At 41.0% G+C, this 22,016-nt stretch overlaps 1 protein-coding gene across 2 annotated transcripts in view; it reads left to right on the forward strand.

The window, feature by feature from the left end:
- JARID2 (jumonji and AT-rich interaction domain containing 2) overlaps positions 1 to 22,016 on the forward strand; it is a 223,709-nt gene that overhangs the window by 121,039 nt on the left and 80,654 nt on the right. For both annotated transcript variants that reach the window (XM_042806804.1, XM_032987760.2), the window contains exon 3: positions 5,893 to 6,034. Coding sequence is in view for 1 of the 2 variants with exons in the window: in XM_032987760.2 (XP_032843651.1) it covers positions 5,893 to 6,034 (142 nt within the window). In the remaining variant the exon portion in view is untranslated. The remainder of the gene's footprint in view (positions 1 to 5,892; positions 6,035 to 22,016) is intronic.

The following is a 22,016-nucleotide window of genomic DNA, read 5'->3' on the forward strand; positions in this document are numbered from 1 at the left end:
GCTCGGTGCCTACATAACTACAATCCATGCTATTGCATGCTCTCATAAATAACACTTGTCCCTGCGAGGTGAGAATGCTGCTTCGAGTAAATCCACTTTTTAAACTTCTTGTAACTTGTGTTCATTTGTTTGCCAATTGCCCTGGAAGCTGCACCTTTGTACCAACCCCAAGCGATTCAGCTTGCAGGGATCAGGGAGGAATACAGAGGGGAGGGTTGCTGGGAGGGGGAGGCAAGTATCTCTGGGCAGTGGGAAATGGGTGTCCCTGTGTGGTTAAGAAGCACCCGGGAACAGAGTTACAGATTGCACATATGGCTGAGATCTGCAGTATGGCTTCCCTGCCCTGCTCTGTATAGACCAACTGATACTAGGTGTTAATCCCATATAGAAAGCTGTAAATATGGTCATGTTGAAATCCCCCTTATTTAGGTCAGTTAATGCTTTTGATATCTTTGGCTTGTGTTTGTGTGGTGTTGACTGCTGAGTGTTCTAACGTGACGGCTTGCTTTGTTGCCTCTGACTGGAGTTACATTTGAATGTATTTCTTTTCCTAAGGCACCTTAGGACTGGGAAACGGCGAACTGAAATAGGTGTTGCTGTTGTGTTGCAAGAACATGGAAATGTTCATGCTCAGATGCCTTGTTGGCATTAGAGTAAGTGGTGTAGAAATAGTGTTTTGGAAGCACTGTGAAAGTCCCTTCACCCAAGTGCTGTGTTCAGCTAACAACGCGATACTGAGATTTGTTCTGATGCATCCCCTTGGTTTCCTGACTATTCAGTAACTTTAATAATGAAGAAGAATGTACCAGTAATTATAATCTCATCTATTTTTAAAACCAACTAGCTAACCCCCAAGCCTTCCCTTGCATTTTTTTTTCTGTCTTCCCATATATTGCTGCTTTCTGCTTCTCTCTTCCTCCTCTCTTTTCATCTTACGTATTTATACTTACACAGTGTTTTATTGGATGGTGCATTCCCAGGTACTGTGATTTTTGCATCACATGTTCAGATGCTCCAAGACCTGCCCTGCACATGCCTGTCAGCCATCTCTCCAGGTGACTGACCAGAGATGGCTTAGGTTGTGGCTTGAGCGTAGAGTTGTAGATTGCTGCCAAAAGTGTGTGTGTGTATCACCAAAAATGGTAAGGTTAGTGAATCTGTACCAATATAAATTAAGCCCTGCCTACACTGGAATAGTAAGTCTTACTTGCTAGGCTGTTAGGAGAAGTGATCTGCTTGAGTCAGTGCAAGCCCCATAAAGTAAGCTCATTTAAGCAGATTTAACTGTGCTTTACACACACTGTTTTTGGTGAAAGGGACGTTGCCCTTCCTGGAGAAGGCTCAGCAAGACCTCTGCTCAGTTAACAATTACAGTCAGGAAGCAAAGTGGGTAGTGAGATGCAATGGGAACAAGAGGGAGCACATTCTGCAAAGGTTGTAAAGCCATGGTAACTGGATTCTGTCTGGATCACCCTAGAGGGTATGGTTCAGCTCATTGCAGAGCCCTTCCTGCATGTGAAAAAATAAACAAACTTGTAGCCACAGACAGATTTGAAAACATTCAGAGTATGTAAGGCAAACAAAAAGGAGGTAATAGAAATCTCTTTAATAATGACTGGGATGCAGAAGGCAGAAAGGGCTTTTCTGCTCTCCCCAGCTTGTAACAGAGTGGACACAATACTCATAATTGCTGCTTTCTTGTTGGTGTACTTAAAGTTGGTAAGTGGATTTTTTTTTTTTTTGTCTTTTTAAGCAGCACTTAACTAACATTGCAGTTTGCTGTTGCAGCATATGTGGAAGTTTAAAAAAGAATTCAGCAAAACTGTGAAGCTGACGTTTATGTGGCTAAGATACATTTTAGAAAGGATGTCAAGATTTCTATGGTTCAGTTTTAAGCTACCCTTTTTAATTACTAGGAATTAGTAATTGGCTTTTCTCTTAAAGTATCTAGTCTTGATCAGTTAGAGCCAGGACAGTGTATTTAAGGGACCATAGATATCATCTGATATGAGAGTTCCTGTATTTCTGACTTAATTAAATAATTCGTTATTACTGACTTAGTTAAAGCTGTGTTTATTCAGTGACTTTGAGCCATTCAGTGTTTCAGTTCCTTTTAAATTTTGGCAGCAAATATGCACTGCTTCACTCCATATATAAATTATTATTTCACGTAAGTCATTTTAATATATGAAATCCTACACTGATTTATAATCCAAGTTGCTGTACTTTCAAATTTAATTTAAATGAGGTCTAGTTTTTTTAAAAAAATATTTTAAAAAATCTAATTTGACTTTTAAAACAAACACTTTATATTACAGGAATAAAGTCTATTTTTACCAACCCTGATTTATTCTGCCTAGTTATTCGGGCCTTGTGGTTGGTCACGAGTCGTGCTGCCAGCGTGGGCTGGAGCTGCGATGAGCCTGGTGGGCAAGGGGCAGGCAGCCACTGCCAGCTCTCCAGCAACTGGGAACGTAACTGGTCACGGGCTTTGCCATGAGCCAGGGCTCACTGGCATCCTGATTTAGAGGTTGAAGGGCATGGCAGTGGCAAAGCAGAGGAACTGTTTGTCCCTTTGATTTTATTTGGCTCTTGATGTCTTGCTGGTTCCATGACCGTTGCTGGGTGCTCCAAAATAGTCAAGATTAAAGAGTGGTTCAGCTCTCTAGACTATGCAAAAGAGCATTTTCTTGCTCCGTTGCTTTTCCTTCTTTATTTACATACACAATTGCTCTACTTAGCTTTTAAGAAACACAAATGCCTGCTGCTTCCTGTAGCTTGGTTGACTTTGGTGAATCAAACCCACGTGGGTTGATGTGCGCCACTGTTCCTGCAGTGCACCAGCAGATCTGTATGTCCCATCAGCTGCACCAGTACCAACTCATTAATGGTGATGGGGGTGCCCAAGTGTCACTTGGCACAACTGCGGGGTCCCCACCCTGTCCTGGGGCCTCCGGACCTTTTATAGCTCCTGACTGATGCGCAGCAGAAAAGAACATGGTTTATCACAGTTAGAGATAGCAGGAATGGCGTTTGAAGGAAGAGGTATCTGGGGGCAAACTGAACGCATTTGATATAAAAATGATTGAGTGGCAATAAACTTTATAACAGCCTGCTTCAGCATGTGCTTTCTCTCCAGTGCTTGGAAGGAGGCTGTGGACTGTGGCTGTACCTTTCATCACTTCAGCATAGATTTTGCAGTTATGCTGGCCCTGAAAACCTGTAGAACACAACACCCGTTCACATTATTTATCAGTGTCTCTCATTTGTAGTTTTATGCCTCTGTTTTAAGGCACTTGTTTTAATTGGGTTCAGCTGACAATAGCTAACTTTAGTTATCAGCAATATCACCGTGTTTTGGGACAGTGCTGGTTATGATAAATAATAGTAGAGAAACCAGTATTTTTCTTTAAGGGACACAAATCATGCTTGTCTCCCAAGTGCATTGATGCTTTGTCAGGCTGAAACGATGAATAAAAATTGCCTTCCAAGTGCATGCAAGTTGACAGCCCAAAAGGTGATTTTCTTGACTCATATACTTCAGGTTGCTGGGTTCTACATATGGCAAGTCTCCAGAACAAATATTGGTTTTGGAAAACCTAATCAAATTCTGCCATAAGAGTTAAGTTACTGACTATCAGGCCTCAAATTATATTCTTGATTGAGACTCATCTGGAGTTCAAAAATTGTAAATTTTATCAGCAGTGGTTTTATGGAAAAATGCAAAGCAAAAGTTGAACATTTTTAAAGAACAAACTTGGGCACTAGGGCTTCTAGTGAGGGTGAATTCAACATAGAAATATAATCTATTAAATGTTTTTTAAAAAGTCACCTTCATATCCTTGGGAATGCTTTGAAGGGATGCTGTCACCCCATGTCGTATCATTGTGTTCCATTACAAACCCTACTGTAGCATCATGTGCTGATACTGAAATTTGTATTATTTGTTGGGTCACAGTTTGAGATCTCTTTTTTGGAAAGAAAGTATGGAAAGGAATTTAAAAAGGGGAGTGAAAATGTAAATTAGGCCATTTAACTTCTCCCTGCCAGTCTCAGGCTGGCTAGAAGAGACATTTTAATGCAAAAATTGGTGCTTAGTTTCAACCTTTCCTCTATGGGCTCCATATTAGGAAGAAAAAAAACTGAGCTACCAGTTCACTGCATCTTCCCCACAAAAAAAATTCAGGCTTCTGCTTTGTAGGTAGTGTTTTCAAAACAGCGTACAGAAACTGCAGCGTGTAGCCACTTCTGACTCCCACGTGAGGAGAAATTCGGTGTAGTTCAGAATGCACGAGAGCAAACTTTGAATGGAAAAAGAAGAGAGCAGCGTGACGTAGTGATGCGATTTGGATTAGGCAGTTTAAAAACGGGCCACCAGAGCGACTGGATGGGGATCGGAAGCGCTGGAAGGTTTGGAGCCCGCTAGCAGCTGCTGCGGGGGGTGGCACGCCGTCCTAGAGGCCCAGCGAGCCGCGAAGAGCTGGCCGTGCTGGGAAGGAGCACTTGGCCGCGGTTGTGGTCGAGGCACCGGTCCTTAGAGCAGGCAGCTCACCGGAGGAGGTGTCTTGCTCTTGCTCTGGTAACGCTTCGGTGTCCCTTTGGAGCCGAGCTTGGTTGAATGCTCAGTTATGTGCTGAGTAACTGTATTGATGGTGCCAAACAGTGATTTTCCTGAGAGATCTGAAATGGTGTAGCGCTGACGTAGCACTGGTGGGAAGTTTTGAACTGTTGTTATTAGTAAGTGGTTTTGGTGCTCTTACCAGCCTTGCTGCTTGGCTTATCTTGGAAGGAGTTGGCCCCCTTCCCTGTTTTCTAAGTTGCAATTAATAGAAAGGGGGACTGAAATGGCTGACAGAGGGAAGTCCTACCAGCTTTTCTCTGAGGAAGTAAAGCTGTGAGACAAAGCTTTATTATGCCATTTGCAAAAGTATTTTGGTGGAAAGATAGGAAACCATTCACCTGGATAAAACTGCAGCTCCTCTGGTAATAAGCTCTTAAAACACTGAGTAAATACTGAGCTGATAAAATTGTTAGTAATTTTTCTCCCTCTCATTCCAAAGCAGACTGAAGAATTTGTTACTATTTTAGTTCTTCCTTAAGCATGAGCGGTTTCACCGTCCGTTGGCTGTTGTTTGTAAGAGTCATTGTATTGTAGTTACTTGTTTGAGTAGAATAGGCAAAATTTGTTAAACATTATGCTTGTGTAGGGCCTAATGCTGTCTTCCAGCTATGTGACTCTTCTTGCTTTAGTTTTCTTCCAGGAGAGAAAAGGCACAAAAGGGAAGGCAGCTGTGGCAGACATTTCCCCTGCCCTGTGTAACTTTGCTGCCAGTCTGGAGTTTCTGTAGATGCGTAACACTTGGCCAGAAGAACCAGAGTTGAAAAACAGATGTTTGATGTTCACCCCTTTGGGATTTAGGATTATTTTTTTTAAAGGATCATAATTACAGTAGTTGGAAGCAGCAGGATGAAGAACCAAACGACAACAAATTGGACTAAATGACAGCTTAATTTTATATTGATCTGCAGATAAATGCAGAAGACTCTCATGCCAGTCAGCAGGAGTTCTGCAAAGCAGGGATGAATTTGACTAAGCTATATCCCTTTTCAAATGAGGGATGTGACAAGATTATAAATACTATTGCAAACACTTATAGTGTGTTTATTTGGGACTGGGGCCTTACAGTTAACCAAATCGGAAACACACAAACAGGCAGGTTTTCACTGGAGTACTTCTGTGCAAAATCAATGTTATCAGTATATCTCCTTGCAAGATGGTTGCTTTGGGTGTCAGCTCGCTATCATTAGTGTCATGCGTGAATTTTTATAAAATCCACTTGGCACTGGTAATACAGGTTTTGAATATTGTGTACTGCTTTGTCACGTTTGCAGGGCTTCTCACTAATGGCCAATCTAAAGGATTAGGACCGGGATCAGAACAGCTGGAGAATGAGAAGGACGATGCATCGCAAGTGTCTTCAACGAGCAACGATGTTAGTTCTTCAGATTTTGAAGAAGGGCCCTCGAGGAAAAGGTCAGTAGTGCATTATGGTTAAAGTATAGCCTTTCTGCTTTGTCCCTTCTATGCTATAAGGTTGTGATTATGTTATCAGTAGGGTATGTTTGCACATACTGCCCTACCTTAGATAGACGTTCCAGCGTGGAGTCTTTCTAGTAACCTGAGGATATAGTAAATTTTGCTTTATCCGTCAGTGTAGATGATTCTTGTTGTTTTGGAAAGCATGGAAAAGCAGTGGTTCTTTCACAGTAGGTGATTGATAAATTAAATGCCTTAAGACTCTCTCACCTCCGGCCCTCCCTCCTCTTCCCCTGGCTTTGGCCTCTCAGGGACATGTCAATATGCATATGTGTGTAATTTCAAGGAAAGCATCACCAAAGCAGTTAGTGTTCTCATTGTTATGTTTAATTTTCTGTGAATGAAACCACGTGAAGTTTTTTTGTTTGTTTGTTCGTTTGTTTTTTTTTTTTTTTTTAAAAAGAAGAATTAAACAAATGCTTTTGAGAAGAGAAACTGTGTAGTAAGGCAGGGTGGTGGGTATCGGTTGCAGAGGACTACTTTGAGATACTGCTGTAGCAAGCTGCCTCCTCTTTCTTAGAAGTCAGTTATGAGGTCCTTGTTGAACTCGTACAAGTTCTTATCCTGAATGTGCAAAATGTGGATTAAAATTATAGGATTCAAGCCAATCCATTATAGAAAATACGCTGAGAATGCAGGAGGCTGGGAGTTGTCCTCTGTGTGAAGTAAGAACTGAAACAGGCTGTCTGAAAAATGCCATTTAGAAGACAGAAATGGAAAATGCTTTCTCAACCTTTTTCCTCCATACTCAGTGCATCCTAGTCCCAAGCCAAAATGAACCATAAAATAAAGTTCTCTTTCAAACAAAAGAAATACTCCAATTTTCTGCACAACCTTATGATTCCCCTGAGAAGCCCAAAGGGGTGAGGAGGGTGGTGCTTTCCTGGACACCCCTGTCTTTCTGTTCCTGTACCCCCCTCCCCTGGTCCCCACAACCTTTTCTACACCCCAAACAACAGACTCAGTCTCATTAATGTGCCCAGTTACATCCTCCGGTGGATCAGAATAAAATTTGTGTTATCTTCCATACTGGTAGAAATGTTGTAAGGCTTATGCCTTCCTACTGCTGGTCAGGGGAAGAGTATTTGTGTGTTTATTTTTGGCTTTATGCGATACAACAGAAGCTTGAAAATGGTTTCTGCTTAGAAATTTAGGTGAAATCCACTGTAGGTGTGATCCTGGGAAACAGTGATCATCGTTTCACAGCATTGCCACTGTTGCACGTGATCTTAAGGAATTTTTGCTGCCCTCTGCACTTGCTTTGTCCCCTTGTTCCTCAGCTGTGCTGACATAACCACTTGCAGGGTCACACCATGGGTAGGTTCAAAGAGCTGCTTAGGATTTAAAATAATGGCAAGAGGAAGATGGATTGAGGCTTTTTACCAGGGCTCTTTATTTTTAATCTGCATGAGTTTTCATCTCTTGTTCACAGCATGGCTGTAGAAGCAGCCACCAGTGCAACCGAGGGGTCATTCCCTTTCTCTCTTGAGGCTGGCAAGGGGCAGGAGGCCTTGCCCCTTACACTCTCCCTGCTTTTGGTGCCCTGCACAGTCCAGCTTCAGAAACGAGTGGGATTGCTGCATCACCACTCCCAAGAAACTGCATTTGAGTATTGTGGTTGAAATTTTTTTTTTTAGGAATATTTGCTAGTTTTTAGCTGTGGGAATTCAGACACTTGAGAAGCAGTTGGGTGGTCAGGCCTAATAATAGGCAACTTAGTGACTTTGGTACTTTTCAGGTTAAAAACAAAACAAAACCCAAAAAGAGAAGCCAAGATAAAAAATACTTCCTGGCTTTTGTGGAAGGCAAGGCATCATTTCAGTTCTTCATGCATCATGAACTGTTGAAATAATACTACGTTTGTTGCTGCAGTTGCTGTGAATGAGATCGTGCCCGTTTTGTTTCCATTTACACCCAACACAGACTTTTATCTACTTTTTTCCTCCCCTAGCTTCCTCTTTGCAGACAGACCTCTTCTGGGCTCCTTCTCTTAAGATGTACTGGAGCATATTGAGTGTTTCGATGTCTTCTGGTTTCCTTTTTAGGTTGTTTCGTTTAGTTGAATACGTAATGTTTCCTCAATCCAGGTCATCTTGGGATCCCACAAAGAGTTGTGCCAGGACTGTTGGGTGGACAAAGGGTATGCAGGAGGATGAGGAGGGTGGATGGGACTGAAACGGGATCTATGGGTTCACTGCCTCAGCTCATCAGGTTTTGAGAAATTCTCACGACAAGCTGAGCGAAGGGTGTGCTTGCTAGCAGTTAGCATTGCCTTGTGGTCTCACTATGCCAGTCACCTCTGGTGTAGATTCTCCTTGGGTCAAAACTAGGCAGTGGATACTCCCAGTGAGTTACTGGTCAGAGGACTTAGTTGTAGATAGGTGGGTGCTGACAAGCATCCGTGAGGGAGGTAAATCCCCACCAGCCTGCCTGTTGACCAATGCAGGGGTTACTGATGAATATTCCTTATTTCATGAATATGTGCCCAGTTGTGTTAACACAACAGTAGAACCCCCACCCCCAGCCAAACACTACTTCAGGTTTATTGCATCTATTTTTTCTCAGGTTCAACCCCTTTCCTAGTAACATAGCTTCATTGAAGAGCCACACATGCTGTAAAGAGAGCATTGTGATGGGAGGAAAGAGATTTCAGTTCTGGTGAAAGTATGCTGATGTAGTGTAGTGCTGCAGGTTTTGTTCAGAAGCTCACTTAGATACTTTGTTTGATGGACCAAGCTTTTGAATGTGGTGGCCTGGTGCTGTTAGGCTTCAAATGGCTCCAACTAGCCTGTGGGTACTTCCTCAGTAACTGACACCTTTGCACTCTGGGGACTGGAGGAAGCTTCCTACACAGGCAGTTTTGCAGCCAACCAGGAAAGTCCCATCTCTATTTCTTTTTAATTGTAGCAATTTAGACTGCAACAGAAATCATGGAACATTACTGAAAGTGTGCAGCCTGCCTTTTGTGATGCTGCAGATTTCAGCTGCGATAGCTTGGTGGTGGTAAGGAGGAAGAGTACTCCTGTCTCCTGACTAATCCAAAAATTGTAAGCCCTAATTATAAAATAAATGGGGTTTGGGGAGGATTGGCAGTGGCAGTAGTGGCAAGCTCAGGACTTCAACATACTTAATTTATTTGAGCTTACACTCAAAGAATGGAAAATGCTTGCTTTTATTTCAGCTGTGTGTATTACTAGTGACCAGGTCTGGGGAGGGAAGCAGGGGGTCAGTTCTGAGGCGTAAATACTACTTTCAGCCAGTAAGGAGATGTTGGCTTTATCCCAACATTTTGAAAAAGCTAAGCATTCAAATGTTACACTGAACCTGTTGTGTAATGGGTTGCTGTTTAATTGCTATGTGAGTTGCTAGTTTGTTCAATGCTTTTGGGAGAGATGAACAAAAGCATCAGTATACAGGCTGGATAGACTATTAGGTTGGATGGTCTTCACAGAGCAAAGGTTGTGCATTTTCAAAACCCATAAAAAAGATAATTGCTGAAGGAGAAGCATAATGTCAGTGTAGCAGCATGTTCTTGTTACGAATTCCCAGCTACAGTTCTCAGTTGAGAAGGTGCATAGGTAACAGGCCAAAGGTGTTTGGTCACTGTGCTGGATGCTCGTACACTTTATGGGCAACTCTTAAGACTACAACCACTGGCAATTAATAAGAGTGTGCAGAGACAGCTATGTGTTTTCAAGCAACAGCTGTTCACCTTATCCAAGAAGAGACGCATGCAAAGCAGGCTTGATGTGACATTATGTTAATCTTTGGTGACGGTAGGCTATTGCTTGCTTCTTGTTACTAATCAGGTTGACTACTCATTTACATGGCCCCCTTACCAGAACTGCACACAGGGAATTGCCAAGTCCACAAATGTGTTTATCTTTTATTGTAAAGGTCTATTAATAGAAGGCTATGAGACGTGGGAGGAGGTTGACTGGTTTTAATAGTCGTCAAGATTTAAAACTGGGTGTTCTTCACTTGATGTTAGAATATTTTCTCCATTAAGGGGGACAAAGAGTTTAATTTAGAAGAAAAGTAGGGTTGAAGAAATCTCCCCGCCTTGCAGGAGCAGCAGAGTGGATGGATGTCCCCCCCTGGACTGAGGGTGTGCGCACCTCCTGGGAAAAGACACTTTGTCCAGTTCTGCTACCGGGAAGGTTGCTGGCGGCAAGAGAAAGGGACAACCCACTGGGGAGCAGTAGTGTTTTAAACTACCACAGCTAGATTGGCCAGAAATTGCTTATTAGGAATCTTCTGAGGCCTTTAATTAATACAGCAGCTTTCTGCTAACAGTCTTAAGCATGTGACAGTCAGAAGTGTGGTTGTGCGTTACAGCAAGGCCCATCCGTGGGATGCGCTCCTGCCCCTCGTCTCGTGCTGGCCCCCTGCTGCCTCCTTCATTTTCCTGTTTGTCTTTTTTAACAACCTTTTTTTTTTAGTTGCCAATTTAACTCCCTGAACTGGCTTACTGTGGGGCAAGATGAGTGTTGAGGTTTGTCAAATGAAAAGGTTGGGAGTATGTGGCCAAGGAGGGGGGAGGTGAGTACGCTGGTCTCCTTTGGCTGGTGGCTGCACAGCTGCCAGCCTGGCAAAGCCGTATTGCACCCTCAAGCACAAAAAGAAAGCCAGTCGAGGATTTGCAAGCTTCTGTATATTAGGCAAGCTGCTAATTTAAGTGGTTTCTTTCAGTGATACATGCTTTTCAACTTGGGCTGGAAAAGACTTTCTTGCAGCTGTCAAAAGATTGAGGGAACTCAGGGTTGGTTTCTTGTTCCTCCCCCCCCCCCCCCTTTTTTTTGTCACATTGTTTTTATAGGTAATAATGAATAAAGTCTCTTTAGCACTAGACTAGCATCTTCCATGCAAGATGTAAAACAAGGTCAATCCTGTTCCTATTTATGTAAGTTTGTGGGAGATTTCTGCTTGTTACTGTAGATGATGGAGAAAGCAGTGTATTATGACTCAGGTGTGAAAGTGGGAGACTGCTCGTAATATCAAAGTGTTTTTCCAGGACCTTTTTAGTGAATAGTCTTTTAACTAATTGAAACACTATATAATGTATTTGTATTCAGCTGTTGCCTGCTACCACGTAATGTAATCCTACTTATCAACCAGGTGCTTCTATTATTTTTTTTCTAATTTCAGTAGGCTATGCAAATCTGCACTAGTTGTTTGCTTATGAAAAACTACACTAATCCATAATACAACCAAAATGGCAATAAAATTTATACATAATAATTCTGATTTTTTTTTTTGTTTACCCCCCTCTGGAAATTCTGATAGGAGCGGAATATATTTTTAGTGCAGTGCATTTATATTTAAATAACAAGCCTTATAAACAAAACAATAATAGTGCACTGGAGTGGATTTGCACAGAAATAGTAAAAAGATGGATTACCTGCTTTATAATGCAGGTCAAGGAGATTATTCTATGTAGTTTAAAAAGGAAAAAATCAGGTGATTAGTGTTCTTTCAGTATTTTCATAAGGAACACACAGAGAAGTTGTTGACATGGATTCTTCTATTCGACAGGCAAAGATATAACAAGGTACAAGAATCTGGGAACACTTTAACTTTGTGGGTAGACAGCTATGTAAACAACTTGTCCAAGTAGTGATTTAATAATTATGCAGGTATGATTTATAGCAGCTGAGAAGTATTAAGCAATGTCTGATTCAAACTCGCTTGCCCTCACCTGCCACCTTCTCTTCAGAAGTCAGAGTTGCAGGAGGAGGTCTTCATGACCTTGAGTTTGGGCTCATCCCCTGAGGGACCAAGGAAGTTTCCAGAGCCAGACCAGACGGGTGCAGTTGTTTCTGTAGTTCTGTGTATGGCAAACGCTCTTTCAGCTGTTAGATCCCTACTGTCATTCACTTTATTGGGATGTCTCACCCCTGCGTATGACAGGTCAGATGCTGACTGCTTAAATACCAGGGAGAGGTTGCTTTGAACTGATATAGGAAATAATTGATTCTGTACTGAAAGACACTTTTTCCAAGCAAATTTATGTGTCAATGTGAAGAGGTTTTTTGATGCACGTAAGCCACTGTCTGTGTAAGACTCTAGCCTGCTGTTTGGGTTAACATAACTCTTTGCTGCATCTAGCTGCTTCTCCCATTTTTCATGAGCATCTCTGCTGTTGCTTGGCCTTCGCTTACCTTGATACTACAGTTCAGCTACTGGCTGATGGCTCAGCCCAGTGCCTAGACTGCTGCCACTGAGATCTGGGGGAGAGGAGCAACCTGTCTGAATTGATCCTTTTTAGAACCTTTTTGACTTTGTTCCTCTCTGAAAATTACCTTTCTATTACTCTCCCGTCAAGAGAGTAAGCCATTCATGGACAATCTGCTTAGGTGGCATTTCAAAAAGACAGGTTGGTATTAAAAACATTTTCCATGGAGGACTCTATCTGGACAACCAGTGAGTGGTTTTTCTTCCCAAAGCCCCATGCTGCTTCAAAAGAAATGTTATGCATGGTGGACATTCCCAGGGATTTTGTCACATCAGCAGAGATGGACTCATTGCTGTGCCCTTAGCTGTTCCTGGCTTTTGCCAGGCCCCCTCATCCCAAATAGTGGAAACATGGATAACTTGAAATAAGTATGTGTTTTGCTTTGGGTCACATTACCCTGGTAGGTAAAATGTTGCATCCTCACCAAACAAACAGTGAGGCCCATGAGATCTCCTACAGCTTTGCTCACTCCATGAATCAGTTTCCATGATTCTGCAGAATGAATGGGGGAAAAAACCCAAACAACCCAAAACTTAACATGTATTACAAGTAAGTGTCTTTCCACTTGTTCATCTATTCATAATTCCCCCAATATGAATTTAAAATCAAAGACAAAAAAAAAAGGCATATATTTGTATTTTGCAGATCATGGCAACCCCATGATTTTCTTCTGTTAGGTTATTTTAAAGATTGGAATTCTATTTTAAAAATTTGATTCTTAGAAATTAATGATCCTAGCATTTCCAGTGGTCTTACTCTTTTGGAAAAGAATAGGTTACTTAGCAAGAAAACATTCAGCACCATCAAGTATGGGTAAGATTTCAGAATTAAATGAAACAGATTTGGTTCCTCACATAAAATTAAAATTTGAGCTTCAAAAGATGTTAACAGATAAAAATAATTGTAGCAAGAATAAAAGGCCAAGAATGGAAAAGCAGAAACCTGTTCCTGAAATAAAGATGTAAAATGCTGTAATATATGTCAGTAAGTAGTTAGCTGAGATTAAATTTAGGAACAATTTTATGAAGTAAGGCTACTTTTTAGTGGTCTTTTGAAGGATTAGGAAACAAAGGATATGGGAAGTGAAGTACAGGCTGAAGATTGTTTGTATTTTCTACTTTGTAGTAATAGTGGGCTCCTAATACTTTAATTCAGTCTAACATTTGGGATGTAAGGCTGATTTGCCAGAAGGAATTTCTCATTTTGTTGAGGTAGGCTGGACGTGATTTAGTAGAGTGCATTACTATAGCTTCTCCAGTCTCCAAACAAGATCTCTGAAGATCTTGCTGCTGAGTTCTGTAAGACCTAGTTTGTGTTTTAACTAATATTTAAGTGAACTCGTGATGGAAGCATCTAGTTTCTTTTATTATGGACATTTAGAGATTTACCATGGGCTGTTTGCATACAACATAATTTCTGCTCTAATTCTGACCTGACTGCTTTGTATGTGTGCTGAGTTAAAAGCTACCCTGAGTTAATGTTGTCCTATGTGCTCTGCAAAGATGATGATATTACAAAAACAAACAGAGCACCATTCCAATATTTTAAAGTGGAAATGTATGCTAACGTTGAGGTTTAAGTATATTTGGTGGGTTTGGGGTATTTTTTTGTAAGTATTTGAAGATTGTTTTTATGCTGGTTTGGCATACACTATAGGAAATTTCATTCTGTATTTATTCATGTGGCTGACCTGGACAATGTGTGAGTGGTAGGAATATATTCTTAACATTTTCCTTGCAAATGGCAGCATGAGTGTGGGCTACTGCCGATTCACCAAAACTGACTACAGCGGGAGTGTTAGTGTTGTTATGGGTCAGATCAAAGCAGATGTTATCCCAAGTTGGGGCGGGGGGGGGGGCGTGTCTCAAGATTACCTGATGGATGAGAGGTATGGGGTGGTACGAGCACTGGTCAGAAGCAGGGCAGCTCTCATAACCAGCATTGAAGTTTGGGAGCATAAAAGTTTTCTATCTCTGAACTGAATTTGAAAATCATAGATTTTTTTTTTTTTTTTAAACTGTAAATTTCTCCTCTGGAATCTTCTTGGCTCTCTTGTGTTGACAGAAAAATCACAGATACTTTACATATTTGGCCTAGCTTATGCTGGTAATAGTGCTTTTCCTTTATTTTAATCCATTGCTGCATCCAGTAGGACAGGATTTCCTGAGGGAAACTATTTTATTTTTTTTTCCTCTTAACCTGAACATTTGTATTTTTATTATTTTAATGGTATGTTTATTGTTAAATAATTTGTACAGTAATAGCCATATCATCATTATGTTTTGATTTTTGGCTTTCCTTTACGTTTCTCTCTTGATTAAAGCTTAAAGGATCACTGACCATGTGGCAAATTATTTGCAAGTTTGTGGGATTTTTTTTGTTTTGTTTTGTTTTGTTTTTAATTCCACCCCCACCCCACCCCCCATTGTATTGCAGTCTGTTTCCACTGGTAGCATCCTTCTTTCAGCTTTCAGACAAGTTCTCCCCTGAGTTTCATAGTGGTAGTTACTATGGAGATGACTGTCCACTCTTCCTCTTCTCCGCCTTTGCCCTCCTTTCCTGGAGCCCCTGCAGCCATTATTTATCTTTTCAATAATGTAAGTAGATTTTGCACAAACCTCATTTCTAATATCTCTTCTATTGCTATGTGTCATTTACCTGTAAAGCTTTCACTTTCAATAAATCCTGCAGATATCATTTATATGAATGAAAAATTGGGGGTATGAGTAGAGAGTGAGGAGATCCCTAGTTAAAAGGGTCAGTCCTGGAGCTATTATCTGATTTGATCTTTCTTCACAGTTGAAGAGCTGTTCATTGGAGTCATAATTCTGCAAAATAAATGAACTGGTAATGTCTGTGTGTGTGTGTATGCTGAGTGTCTAGGATAGCTTTTGGAATTTATTTATTTTAAATGGCAGATTTTGGAATTCAATATAAACATATTCTGCTGCAAGTTAAAATTTCTCTGATGAAGAAATGAAAACTTGAGACAACACATCGTTAGCCTTTTAAGTCTGAGAGACTTTTCTTTGCACCTCATCATAATTTTGATAGCTTTTTATTACAGCTTTGTATATCCCCACTTTGAGAGAAACGTGGATGTTTGGGTAGTTGGCTGTTCTGCAACAGATAGGATATTTTCCTTTGCACACGTGCTATTGTATTTCTGAACACCTTGTCTTGGGGAAGCTTTGTCTTGCTTGGTGTCGGTGGTTTACTGTCAGTGGTCTGCTGGATGACTTAGAGGTTTGAAAAGTGCTCTCCAACCACGAAGTTATACCACAATTTATGAGGCCAAGGGGACATCCCACCCAGAAGGCTGGTTTAGCTGCACTGCTGTTTTAATGAACACTTGTTTCTTATGGTAGCTGCATCTTCGGAGGCTTTCTGTCTTTAGGGTGATCGTGCCTCAGGTGATTATGATTGCGATGTTGCACTGTTCTCCTCTGCCTCCTGAGCACTGTCATCTGTGGCTTTCCACAGTCAGGAGCCTACTGAGAAGTCCCTCTGTTTTACAACTGCATAAATACCCTACATTGGTGTGTTGGTCAGATTAACACAAATCACTTTGCCTCCTGTTGAGAGCGTTGGGTTGAAATTACAGCCTAATGGCCTGCTGTGCAGCCAGGAGATACATAAGGAAGACCGTTCTTCCCCTGACCCTATTTATGCTGGCTCTAGAACAGTTTGCCACCTAGCAAAAGCAAAGGCACATGGGTTTCTGCTAGGTTAGTGGGACTGGTCTTGGGGACAGATCCCCTCGGCACCTCAGCAAGCACAGCAGAGGTGGCCATGGGGAGGAAGATGAAGAGAAGGAGCATCAACTCCTCTGGGTTGTTGCAGGCTGCCCTGATCAGCTCAGTCCTCTGGGATAAAGTTGCTGTCGGATTCATTCCAAACAAGCAAATATCTTGTCTCTTTTGGTCATTCCACTTTGTTGGTGAGGTGAGTGAGAGACTCTGAAACCCTTTGCTTTTTGTCTTCTGTGCTCTTTTATTACGCCTTAGCTTATTCCTGGCCCTGTGACAATTTGTTCTGCAAGTTGTCAAGCAAAATGTGTATTTAAAAATAAATTACTCTAAAATTTTAATCAACTCTTTTTTTAGAAGGGAGTCTCATGTTTTTCTTTTGCATACGTCTAGTTTACTGTGAAAGTGAGCAGCTGGGACTTTCTTGATTACTTCTATTTTTAGTGTCATCTTCTTTACACCTGCACATTGAAAATCATGAAGTTTTCTTAATAAGGACTGAGAAATCTTTCAAACCCCTTGACTTGTAGGTCAGCAGCCTGAAACCAAGCTGGCCTGCTAATTGCAGTATCTCAGTGTGCTTGGACTTTTTACATTTGTCTTATGCTGGAAAAATTGACTGCTATTGATTTTTCTTGAAATCTACTTCATCCTACCCACTTGATTCATAAGAGTACAAGATGACAAACCAGGTGTGGCACAATTTCTGAGAACCTCACTTTTATGTCTCTAGGCCTATGAAATCCTCTCATTACCCGAAAATTAGATTGTAAGTATTGAGTCATACCTAGGCAAATGGTACCATGAAATCAAGGTTTGGGGTTTTTTAATCAGTTTTGTTTCATTTCTGTTGTGTAGAAACCTCATCATTAAATTGACTCTTGATACATGTGCTACATATCGTACCAGTAGTTAATTGCTTCCAGTTTCCAAATAGACTACAGAATAAACTTTAAAGGTGAATCAGATGAGAAATGGAAAAACAGGGGAGATAGCATTTGAGTAAAGGCCATGCTGTTCTTATCAGGAGAATTAACTGGAGTAATTCAGAAAAAGAACACATAAAAAAAAAGTTGTTTTTTCCTTGAAGTTTACAGTTGCAGGACCCTACTAGAACATGAATTCAAACATTTGTTCCTCTTCATGCAATAAAACCATGGTAGCTCCTAGTAGCCTAGTACTGAGGTACAGGGTATGGATGTTCAAATTCTTGCCGTACTGTGTGGCCTGGTATGCCACTTAGTCACGCTATCTCTCTTCCATCTTCAAAATTAATTGGCAGAATTTTGAGGGATTTAAGATTGGAGAAATATTTGTTTATTGTTTTGAAGAGTAAAGTAAAAATAATTTATATTATTTATTTATATCTGTTTTATATATGTGTGTCTTTTTGGATGTACGTATTTGTCTCCACTTCCTTGTTCTGGTATTAAGTTAACATAGATATTCATAAATAAACAAAAAAGAAATTATCTCCCTGAAGGAGAATTTTCAGAGTGCTTTATCAGCACAACTGCATTCAAATCCATTTTTAAATAGCAAGAGGTAACTCCTGGATCCACTGAAAGACAGTGCTTATTCGTTATTGATTTCAGTAGGTCGGATATTTTCCTAAAATGTCTGCAGGCTGCAAAATGCTGTAAAATAAATACCCCTGGTTTTGGCTGCACTTGGAGTAACCCTGCTTAACATCCTTCTGCTTTTTCAGATTCTTCAGCAAAGAGCCTTGTTTTTTTTCCTTGTCAGTTATGATATACTATGTTTTAAACCACAGAATGAGCCATCAGAAAGTGATGCCATGTACTCTGCTACGCATTTCCCCAGGCTCTTAACCTGGCTCATGTCGGCTTGCTGCCTCTGTTGAAGTTGGTCAGTGTGAACGCTGAGAAATTAAGTGTTTAGTGAATGGGCGGCTGCTGATCTAGGTCTTATACTTGTTGGGTACTTGGTTATTGTAGTGTCAGAGAAAGATGTCTTCTTCACCCACAGGATTGTTCGTTCATTCAGAGCCCTTTGTACCAAGTATGTGTTGGTGTTGAAGGTCCTACATCACATCATTTCCTCTGAAGCTATACCTTATGTGCAGGGCTACTAATTCAGTGGGACTACAAAGACTATGTGTCATTTATGGTAAAAATGGAATAAACTCTCCTTTATATCTTTTTTTCAGTGTTACAGGGTAATTCAATGAAAATAGCTCATATAACAAAAGTATGCTGTGTTTCCTAAACCACGCTGTGTTCCTCTTATTTCAGTCACAGAAACTTTCCAATATAGAACTTTACTTCAAATTATGGTTATTATTTTCAGCTTCTTGGTTGCATCTTCTCAAGCACTGGTTTCCCACCCCCTACTCTGAAACTATCTGGTTTGAGGAATTTGACTACTTCAGCTGTTTGGGGTGTGTATATGTCTCATACTGCGGTGTTACATGCTGTCTTCAGTTCAAGGCTTCAGATTGGTTTGCTTCTCTATCGAGTTTTTACGTGCTGTTCAAAGCCCTCTGCCAGCCTAGGGGTGCAGCTGTATGCTAATTTCTCAGTTTCTGCAAAACACTGACAGGTCACTACCAAAATACTCTGTCCTCTTGCCATGGAGGAAGTAAGTGTCTGGGCTGGGATGGATGAGAAGGGCAGGGCCTGGGGCTGTTGCTGTTTCTTGTTTCTTCTCAGCTCTCAGAGAAAAAGATCCTTTTCCTGAGACATAGCTCTGATGTAGTTAGAAATGCAGGTCTGCCACATCATTATTTCTAATTTTCAACATGAAAAAGGTACATTAAAAGGGAATTTGTTAAAGTTCTTGTTAGTCTGTCTTCTAAAAGGAAGTGTGGACTTAATCTTCATACAACAATTTTTAAAGGCTCTTTGGGCTGAAGTAGGGTTTGAAATGAGGACAGACAACAGTATGTTAGTGTCTGGGCAGATTTCCAGACCCTGATACTATCTGCTTGTTCTGATCTCCTGTCCTCTGGGTGTACTTTTTTTCCAAGACTCTTCTCACTGCTCAGGGACACATCTTTTAGAACTTGATGTTCCTGACTTAAAAAGCAAACTGACAAAATCTTCTTTAAGTGGAGGCTGGAGGATGTGCACACATTCAGGAATCCTTTTTTCTATTACAAAATAGAATCCCCTGAGTCAGGCACCTTTTTTTTTGGGTGGGAAATTAAGGGAAACTTTCTAGCAACATGCTTCCAGAAGAAAAATTATTTTTTTACTAGCAGTAAGTAGTAGTGCAAGGGTAATGTCTGTGAAGATATTTGCTTCTCACTTGCCCCTTCAATATTATAGTGTTTACTTTAGATATCAAGAAGGCAGGACTTCAAGGGCACGTGTTGAAGATGTAGGGCAGTGTTATTTATGATCCCCAAAAAAATGTAGGAAGAAGAAAGTCTTATCTTGTCTTCCTGTATTTTTTTCCCCCCAGAATGATAATTAATAAGGGTAGCAGAGTGACTTTTGTTTTTCCCACTCATGTTCTTGTTTTTAACGTAGTATGGAGAATGTTTTGCTCTTCTGGGGGTTTGCTGTAATTTTATATGAAAAGCAACAAACCCTTTAGTCCTTAAAACAGAAATCCATTTTCTGTTTGTGTTCCTCTCTGTACTACTTTAGCGAACATGAGACAGTCTAGGATGAATGAATTAGTTGTTGACTTTTGTGCTTTGTTTTCTTCCTTGTTTGTTCCTTGCTCTGCTGTTTCTTTGGACCATCCCAACCTTTTCTACTGAAGTGTTTTTCTGCTAGGTTTTATTCAGCAGAATCTGCGTGGTTTCCCAATATGAGCCCTAATGAAAACAAATGTTTACGGCGTTTCCTGAACATTAGGTGAGCTGCTATCTTTAATTACGGAGGGCTGGGAGATGGAGGAGGAAACCCAATGGTCTCATTTGCCTTATTGGCAACAAAGAGTCCTAGGGCTGTTCGTGCTCAGCTCATTCAGCTCTCTCTGCTTCGCTGACAAGTGAGACTTTCTGAGCATTTGTATACAGTTTATTCTATCAATTAAAAAAGAACAAAACAAAACCTGTCTCTTACATTGCTTAAATACCTATTAAGCCCATGAACAGAATACTAATTTAGGTGGTTCTGTATAATGAGCTCTAAATTTCTGAGTCATGTCGGCCATGGAACCTTTTAACGAGGATGTGGAAAACCCCACGAAAAAACTAATGTTAGTCTCAGTATCTTAATTATTTTAATGAGTGTAGAAATGAAAAGCTCCAAAGCATTGTGTCACAGTGGTTATTTCCCAGTTTGAGTATCAGAGGGAGGATCTATGAAGATTTTCAGCTGCATTGCTGGGGTGGATGAAACAAGAGCAAGAGGGTCTGAGCACTGGCAGTACTCAACGACAGCAGCACACCTTATCAGCTGACAAGCCCCTGAGAGTTCTTCCATGGGATAAGATGGCTTTTTCTGTTTCTCCCTGCCCTCCCCTCTTTCTTTTTTTTTTTTTCTTTTTTTCCCCTTCCCCCCCCCCCCCCTTCTCATCCGTCTATATGTATATATAGCACATATAATCAGTGGCGTTTAGCTGGGTGCAGGAAGGGGGTGTCACAGTGCACAACTGTACTCTACCAGCTCAATAGGCAGGCAAAGGTGAGGTGCATATGTGAGTCATTTACCTCTGGATGCGTGTCGTTTTGAGTTAATGTAGATTTTAATTAGGCAATGCCATGATGCTAGGCACTACCTACATTTCAAAGCATGGATGTTACTTGAATGTCATTTATTCTTCCTTTTAATACACTCACGAGTTACTTGATTCTGCTACACAGTCCCTATAGAAGATGCTGCTGAGTGCATGGTGACAGCTTGTATGTTCCCCATGCATTGCAGAAAGTGCTCTGCTCATTCCTCTGGAAAATGTTATTACATAATGCAGTGTGGTGCTTCGCCGTGTCTGCTGGGGGATTGCCCCTCTGTTAGGAGGGCTGCGTTATCAAGTTGGGTATTTTAAGGATAGAATTTAGCATTACCTAATGATACGTGAAGTGTAACTTAATGCATTTATCATTGCTTTAAATTTTCCATCCTCACACAAGAATATTCCACAGTGTAGCTTCATTTTCTCCATGGACTGTATTATTTGTGTTACTTGTAAATGTGCTCATTTATACTTAGGGAGAGAAAAAACAAAGGCAAGGAACCTTAAGAAATGTCCACTAATAAAAGATAAGACAGTTCTGTTTTCTGGTAAACAATGAACAAAGTAAAACTGGTGATGCTACAGGCATCCTGTGTTATTGATGAAAGCAAACTGCTTACTGACATCTGCAGCAACCAGCCCCTGACTGGTGGCATCGCAGAGCCCTCCTGTGCCATGTGTTATGCAGAACTGATGGAGTTCCCATTGTGAAAGCTGCAGTATTTGAAGGATTTTTTTCCCCTCCCTGCCTGCCTGCCCGCCTCCCCCCCCCCCCCCCCCCCCCCGGCTTTGTTTTTTTTCTTGCAGATTTCTATTTCTTATAGGAAAGAAGGGAATAGCTGCTCTTTTCTTATAGATGGTATTAAAAGCCATAGCTGTTTCTTTTGGATAGCTGATTAGCCATCTAATATTGCTGTTGATAATAGTTACAGTCCGTCTGTGCTGCTCTGGAAGAGCATTTCACACGCTGTAAACCCTCGCTGCTTCTCCCGAGGAGTCCTCGCTCTCTACTGCATCCCACTGACTGATGCAGAAACTACTCTTGTTTCCCCAGATCATGAACATCCTCTGCTTCATGAGCAGGTTCACTTCAGTATCACAGTTTCTGCATTGAGTTGCTCTTAGCACAGGGGAACTTGGGCATAGCTCACGTGTTTCCTGTAGCTGCTGTTACCCTACTGTGTTATGAAGCTGATTCATTCAATTTTTCTGTTTATACTGTTGCTTGCACAGTATTTGTAGCCTGATTCCCCCACCCCAGGAGTTGCTTCTGAGATTCTATAAA

Source organism: Tyto alba, unplaced genomic scaffold, assembly GCF_018691265.1.
Source record: "Tyto alba isolate M040663 unplaced genomic scaffold, T.alba_DEE_v4.0 Super-Scaffold_48, whole genome shotgun sequence".
Lineage (NCBI taxonomy): Eukaryota > Metazoa > Chordata > Aves > Strigiformes > Tytonidae > Tyto > Tyto alba.